Source organism: Haplochromis burtoni, unplaced genomic scaffold (assembly GCF_018398535.1).
Source record: "Haplochromis burtoni strain Fernald_Lab_line unplaced genomic scaffold, NCSU_Asbu1 Contig_3343, whole genome shotgun sequence".
NCBI lineage: Eukaryota > Metazoa > Chordata > Actinopteri > Cichliformes > Cichlidae > Haplochromis > Haplochromis burtoni.
In genome coordinates, this window is record NW_024585704.1 from 1 (window position 1) to 7,221 (window position 7,221).

Consider the following 7,221-nt stretch of genomic DNA (forward strand, 5'->3'; position numbering starts at 1 on the left):
CGAATCTAGCTATTGGCCCATTCTCTCCATCTTACTTTAATTTCCCCTACCCTATCCTGTACTTGGCTACAGAAAGTGGCGAGCCAGCCAGGAGGGTTTGCCGAGTTGTTAGTCCACCCAAAATTTAATAAAACAATTAAGAGTGCCTGGAGCTTCACAGTGACTTGTATTTTTTCTATTGGCACTTTTACGTGTCCAAACCATGGAAGTTGTGAAAACAGAGAATGTTAAAGTTCAAAATGCTGTCTTGGTCAGTGGTTTAACTAACACAGACATTGATAAAGAAATAATTGAGTTCTTAGAAGCTTTCGGTCCTGTCAGTAGGCAGATTAAGCTACCAACTGGTGGTCAGATTATTGTGGAATTTCAACATGAGGCTACTGCTAAAGAACTAGAGAAAAGATATTTGCCTTATGACAGACCTTGCACTGTGAAACCTGAAGTTGTCTATCACATTCGAGACCTAGCCAGTGCGTATAGCATTGAAACCAGCGCATCAGCTACTGTAACTTACCTGTCACAGCTCAAAGATGTGGCAGCACGAAGCAACCGATCGTTTAAAGACCTTTTGATGGATGAACTAGCTAAAATTGGGGAGTCATTGGGAGGGGATGTTCACACAGTTGAGCCTTCCACTGAACAAGAGCAAGTGCCCTACAGTGATGAGGCCCTACCTTCTCCCCCTTTAACACCCAATAGCAACCATGTAAGTGCCTTGAATACTCACCCACCGGCAGAGGCTGAGAAACAAACCCCTCAGATTCCCACCAACCTTTTAAGCACACCTGAAGTGCAGCGGGTTATTGTAGAGCATATTGTTAAAAGCAGTGAAGTTATTCCCCCACCAAACTCGCAATACAGACTGAAACCTTTTTCAGGGAGAGTTCCACATCCTCCTTTCGAAACTGACTATGACACTTGGCGCAGCAGCGTAGAGTTTTGCTTGACTGATCCCTCGCTCACCGAAACTCAAGTTGTGCGAAAGATTGTTGAAAGTCTTTCACCCCCTGCAGCGGACCTGGTGAAAGCTCTTGGTCCAAAAGCAAACCCCAAAACTTACCTTGAACATCTTGATTCTGCCTATGCAACTGTAGAGGACGGTGACGAACTCTTTGCTCGCTTCTTAAACACCAATCAAAATGGAGGTGAAAAACCCTCACATTACCTGCAAAGATTGCACACAGTGTTAAACCTAGTCATAAAAAGAGACGGAATTGCTTCTAGTGACATCAATAAACAGCTCCTGAGACAGTTTTGTAGAGGGTGTTGGGACAGCTCATTGATTGCAAACCTTCAACTTGAACAAAAGAAAGACGACCCACCTCATTTTGCAGAGCTACTCCTCCACCTACGCACCGAGGAGGACAAACAGGCAAGTAAAGCAACCCGCATGAAACAACATTTGGGGATCCAAAAGACTCGTGTTTATTCTAACGTGCAAACCACACGCTCTCAAGGTAGGAACGATTATGAGCATGAAATGGACAGCAATTCGTCTGACCTCCAGAAGCAAATTGCTGACCTTAGGTCTCAAATCGCACAGCTCAGAGCTGATAAAACAGAGAAAAGATCGCAGAAACTTCAAAGGGAAGCAAAAAGGAACACAAGTACCAAAACTCAGAACAAGCCGGGACAGGTACCACAAATTGCTGCAGTGTCAGCCAAACCCAAACCTGGATACTGTTTCAAGTGTGGAGAAGATGGTCATATCGCTTCCAGCTGTAGTAATGATCCCAACCCAGCATTAGTAGCAGCTAAAAGGAATGCCCTCAGACAGAAGCAGCGAGAATGGGAAATATCCAGACCAGTTGATGAGTCATTTAATTTAAACTAGAAGGAGCCCCTGTCGCGGGACAGATGGGTGCTAAATCTGAACCAAGTCCCACTGAGAAAAAGACAACAAAAGCCCAATGTGAAACAGCTAATGTTCACTCAGTGCCTAAACTTCCCAAAAGACTTGTGGGTAGAAAATGCACAGCCAGAGTTGTTATCAATGGCGTTGAATGTAGTTGCTTGCTCGACTCAGGCTCTCAAGTAACCACTATTGCCAAATCCTTCTATCAAGAACACTTACCTGATCATCCTATAAAACCCATCAGTGATCTCCTAGAGGTCGAAGGTGCGAATGGTCAGACAGTCCCTTACTTGGGATACATTGAGACGAGTATCATGTTCCCCAAAGATCTCGATCAGTCAGAGCTTGAACTATCTACTCTTGCCTTAGTTGTCCCTGACATTCGCTCAAACTCAGACACACCTCTACTAATTGGCACAAATACACTTGACCCCTTATATGAGCATCTTTGTGAGAACACCTTACCTGACTTTAAGGTACTCCCTTATGGATACCAACAAGTGCTAAAGACATTAGCATCCAGAAAAAGACAAACTGACAGTGGCAAGATCGGCTTGGTAAAACTTCAAAGTAGAACCCAAGAAGTCCTTCCTGCAAATCAAAAGCTACTAGTGGAAGGTTTTATGCATGCTAGCCACGCTAAGCCTGAACAGTGTGCACTTATTGAACAGCCCACTACCGGCTCCCTACCCGGTGGTGTGTTTGTAGATTGTTGCCTTATATCTCTGCCAAAGCATGGACCTTATAAAGTTCCTGTGTTGCTGAGAAACGAGACTAACCATGACATTACATTGCCCACTAACTGTGTAATTGCTGAGTTAGTTGCCCCTGACTGTGTCATGCCATGTCCTGAGCCTCAGAAAGGCGACCAAAAGGTGTCGGCAACGTGTAACTCTCAGCAGCAGACTTCAACCTCAAGGCCCCCTCTCAGTTTCGACTTTGGTGAATCACCACTATCTGAAGAGTGGAAAGAGAAGATAGCTGAAAAGCTAAACACCTTCTCTGATGTTTTCTCACACAATGATCTTGATTTTGGGCATGCCACACATGTAAAACATCACATCAACTTAAAAGACGAAACCCCCTTCAAACAGAGATCTCGCCCGATTCATCCCCATGATTACGAGGCAGTTAAAAAGCACTTACAAGCCCTCTTAGATGCAGGCATAATCAGAGAATCAGAATCTCCATTCTCATCACCGATAGTGGTGGTCCGCAAAAAGAATGGTGATGTGCGGTTATGCATTGATTTTAGGAAGCTTAACTTGCAGACCATCCGCGATGCCTATGCCCTGCCAAACTTAGAGGAGTCATTTTCTGCTCTTGCAGGATCTCAGTGGTTCTCTGTGATGGACCTTAAGTCAGGGTACTATCAAATCGAGATGTGTGAAGAAGATAAGCCAAAGACAGCCTTCGTGTGCCCCTTCGGCTTCTACGAATTCAATCGTATGCCCCAGGGAATAACAAATGCCCCAAGCACTTTCCAAAGGCTTATGGAAAAGTGTATGAAAGACATCAATCTGAAAGAAGTGTTAGTCTTTTTGGATGATTTGATAGTCTTTTCCAGTTCCCTTGAAGATCATGAGACCCGACTCATTCATGTTCTTGAGCGACTCAGAGAGTACGGGCTGAAACTCTCGCCCGACAAATGTCGTTTCTTCCAAACATCAGTCCGTTATTTAGGCCACATTGTATCTAGAGACGGCGTAAAGACTGATCCCGAAAAAACTGAAGCACTCAAGACCTGGCCGAGACCCCAAACATTAAAAGAACTCCAATCGTTTCTTGGTTTTACCGGTTATTACCGGAGATTTGTCAAAGATTACTCAAAAATTGTCAAGCCCCTCACCTCCCTCACAGCTGGCTATCCTCCGAGACGAAAACATTGTAAAAACCCACCCAGTGATCCAAAGTATCTGAACCCCAAAGAGCCCTTCGGTGATCGTTGGGGACCAGAGTGCCAGAAATCATTTCAAATTATTATTGAAAAACTCACCACCTCACCAGTCCTTGGGTATGCTGATGCAAAGCTACCTTACCTGGTACACACAGATGCCAGTACAACCGGACTTGGGGCAGCTCTTTATCAAGTGCAGAATGGAACCACACAGGTTATAGCCTATGCAAGTCGTGGTCTATCCCGTAGTGAAGCTAGATACCCCGCCCACAAGTTAGAATTTCTAGCTTTAAAGTGGGCCATAACTGACAAGTTTCATGACTATTTATATGGAAACACATTCACAGTCATCACCGACAACAACCCATTGACTTACCTTCTGACCACAGCAAAGCTTGATGCCACGAGTTATCGTTGGTTGGCTGCATTGTCCACCTATAACTTTGACATTAAGTACAGAGCTGGGAGACAAAATCTTGATGCAGATGGACTATCTAGGAAACCACATGACAAACCTGAAGACGATCCAGTTTTTACCCAGGAATGTCAGCGCATTGATAAGTTCAGATCCCATCTCTTGTCCTCAGTCAAAGATGTCGAGCTCCAACTTCAATCCGATACCGTGATGGCAGCCTGTCAAAGACATATGGCCATGGATCAGACTGAACCCTCTTGTGCTCTAGTCCAGTCACTTGCCATGTCTGCAGTTGCCATTCCAGACATGTTTCAAGAAGAAGGCAATGATAACAATCTCCTAGCCTTACCCAGATACACCCATACTGATCTTGTCAACCTGCAGAGAAAAGATCCAGCCATTAGTAAAGTCATCAAGCTGCTGGCAGCTGACTCACGTCCACCAGCTGATACTAAGTCTGAGTCTCACGATGTTCTCTTATTTTTAAGGGAGTGGAAACGTCTTGACCTCCAAAATGACTTACTGTACCGGAAACGCCAGTTGGGGCCAGAGACCTTGTTGCAGTTAGTCCTTCCTGATTCCTTACGCCCTACAGTTATGCTTAATCTTCATGACAACATGGGGCATTTAGGGGTCGAACGGACTCTGGAACTCATTCGGTCCCGTTTCTACTGGCCAAAAATGGCAGTTGATGTTGAAAAGAAAGTGAAAGCTTGCGAGAGATGTGTCCGCAGAAAAGCCCTGCCAGACAAGGCTGCTCCTCTGGTAAATATTAAAACTTCCAGGCCCATGGAGCTAGTCTGCATGGACTTCCTCTCAATAGAACCAGACAGTAAAAACACTAAAGATGTCCTAGTGATCACGGATCATTTTACAAAGTATGCTGTGTCCATTCCAACCAAAGACCAGAAAGCCACCACCGTTGCAAAGAGCTTATGGGAGAACTTCTTAGTTCATTATGGCTTTCCAGAGCGACTTCATAGCGATCAAGGGAGAGACTTTGAATCACGTACAATCAAAGAACTGTGCTCTCTGCTCGGTATCCGCAAAGTCCGAACAAGTCCTTATCATCCTCGTGGCAACCCTGTTGAGCGATACAATCGCACGTTACTCAGTATGCTTGGTACCTTGAAAGACACCGAGAAACATCACTGGCGTGACTTTGTAAAACCACTTACTCACGCTTATAACTGTACAAAAAATGATGTAACAGGCTATTCTCCTTATGAGTTAATGTTTGGTAGACAGCCTCGCTTGCCCATCGATATTGCCTTTGGCCTGCCACAGCCAAACAAGCCACAGTTGACTCACTCTCAATACGTCAAGCAGTTGAAAAGCTACCTCGAACAGAGCTACGAAATAGCCATCAAAAACTCCCAGAAAGTAGCAGACAAAAACAAGAAACGGTTTGACAAAATCATCCGTGAATCCACACTACATGTGGGAGACCGAGTCTTGGTTCGAAATCTCCGCCTGAGAGAGAAGCACAAATTAGCGGACAAATGGGAGCAAACAGTGTATATCATCACCAAACAAATGGAAAACTTACCAGTATATACTGTAAAACCGGAAAACGGAGATGGACCCAACAGAACACTCCACAGAGATCTGTTACTTCCCTGTGGATTTCTCTCACCAACAGAGCATGAACCCGAGCGAGTCACAAAAACTAACAGACCACGCACAAGACAAAGTTCAGCTTTGGAAGTTGACTCTGACCAAACACTTGAGGAAGAGGAAGATGAGTTTTATTACCCTGAACCTCCACAAGTGAAAGACAGACATTTCTACCAAGTATGCGCCATGCCGCCAACACAAGGATTCAAACAAAACAAAGATCCTGTAAATGATAACGAACAACCTAACACATTACCGGACATGACAGACTTACCTGAAAAGGAAACTGAGAACGAAACTGAAACATACTTACCTGAAAAGGAAACTGAGAACGAAACTGAAACATACTTACCTGAGCAGGAAACTGAGAACAAAACTGAAACATACTTACCTGAAGGCGAAATTGGAAGTTCAACTGACACCAACTTACCTGAAATGGACCGTGAAACAGACCTACCTCAGACAGAACGTGAAAGTGAAGCAAACGTATCACCAAGTGAAAGTGACACAAGCCTACAAAATGACACACCAAGTGAGTCTGAAACAGACACTCGAAAAGACAAAAATGTTTTGTCGACCAGTTTGTCAGATTCACCGTTGTCAGAGAACTCAACTCATCAACTTTCACGTGAAAGACAAGTTGAAAACGATGATGAACCTGAAACCTTGAAAACAGAAACACAGATCAGAAGATCTGAAAGAATTCGCCAACCATCCCAAAGACTCACTTATCCTCAGCTAGGTAACCCACTAGTAACAGTGGTTAAATCACTCTTTCAAGGATTGAACAAAGCTTTCATCGACTCCCTTGCTCATGATGTTACCTATTCCACCAGAGCCATGCACGGGGACGTGCATGAGATTTAAGAGGGGAGGATGTAACCCAGTGAGTTTACACGACTCAGTAATGCACTACAACATGTTATTGTTAATTGGGATTTATCATTACTCTGTTAATCACTGAGTTGATCAAAAATAAATCAATAATAAAAGATAAATACTATAAATATAAGAATAAAACCCAAAGAGTATATTTAACACCCCTACTGGTTAGGAAGGAACAAGCCCCGCCTTCCCCTGCTCTGTACCGTCACGTGCTCAGACACAGAGAGAGACGGAGGTGCACGAGACCATCACTGATTTTCACCGCCAAGCTTTTCGCTGGAACATAACTATTAACTTGATAAATTGAGCAAATATCCATACCGGAGATCTGCATGGACCTTGGAGAAACGGACCTGATTTATTGTGAACATTTCGGACCTTGAAACCATCGCGGTGAGTCAGAAGCTGTTAAGCTAACCTTGAAGCTAAAAAGCTAACAAGAAGTTAACAGGGAATATAATGGCCTGATTTCAATGTTGTAGATCTGCGCGGGAGCGGATGAAGTGAACAAGATCCTCTCTGAGAGTTGAACAAGATCCTCTCTGAGAGTTG

The 7,221-nt window shown here is 44.2% G+C and overlaps 1 protein-coding gene across 1 annotated transcript; it reads left to right on the forward strand.

The window, feature by feature from the left end:
- Positions 1-8: 8 nt before the first annotated feature.
- On the forward strand, positions 9-1,843 carry LOC106632877 (paraneoplastic antigen Ma3 homolog). Its single transcript, XM_014331568.2, has one exon. It carries the CDS (start codon positions 203-205, stop codon positions 1,832-1,834), a length of 1,632 nt encoding a protein of 543 aa, XP_014187054.1. The 5' UTR covers positions 9-202; the 3' UTR covers positions 1,835-1,843.
- The last annotated feature ends 5,378 nt before the right edge of the window (positions 1,844-7,221 follow it).

Bases quoted from the DNA above. Each gene is read 5' to 3' on its own strand.
- LOC106632877 (XM_014331568.2), top strand. From the start codon at position 203: ATGGAAGTTGTGAAAACAGAGAATGTTAAAGTTCAAAATGCTGTCTTG.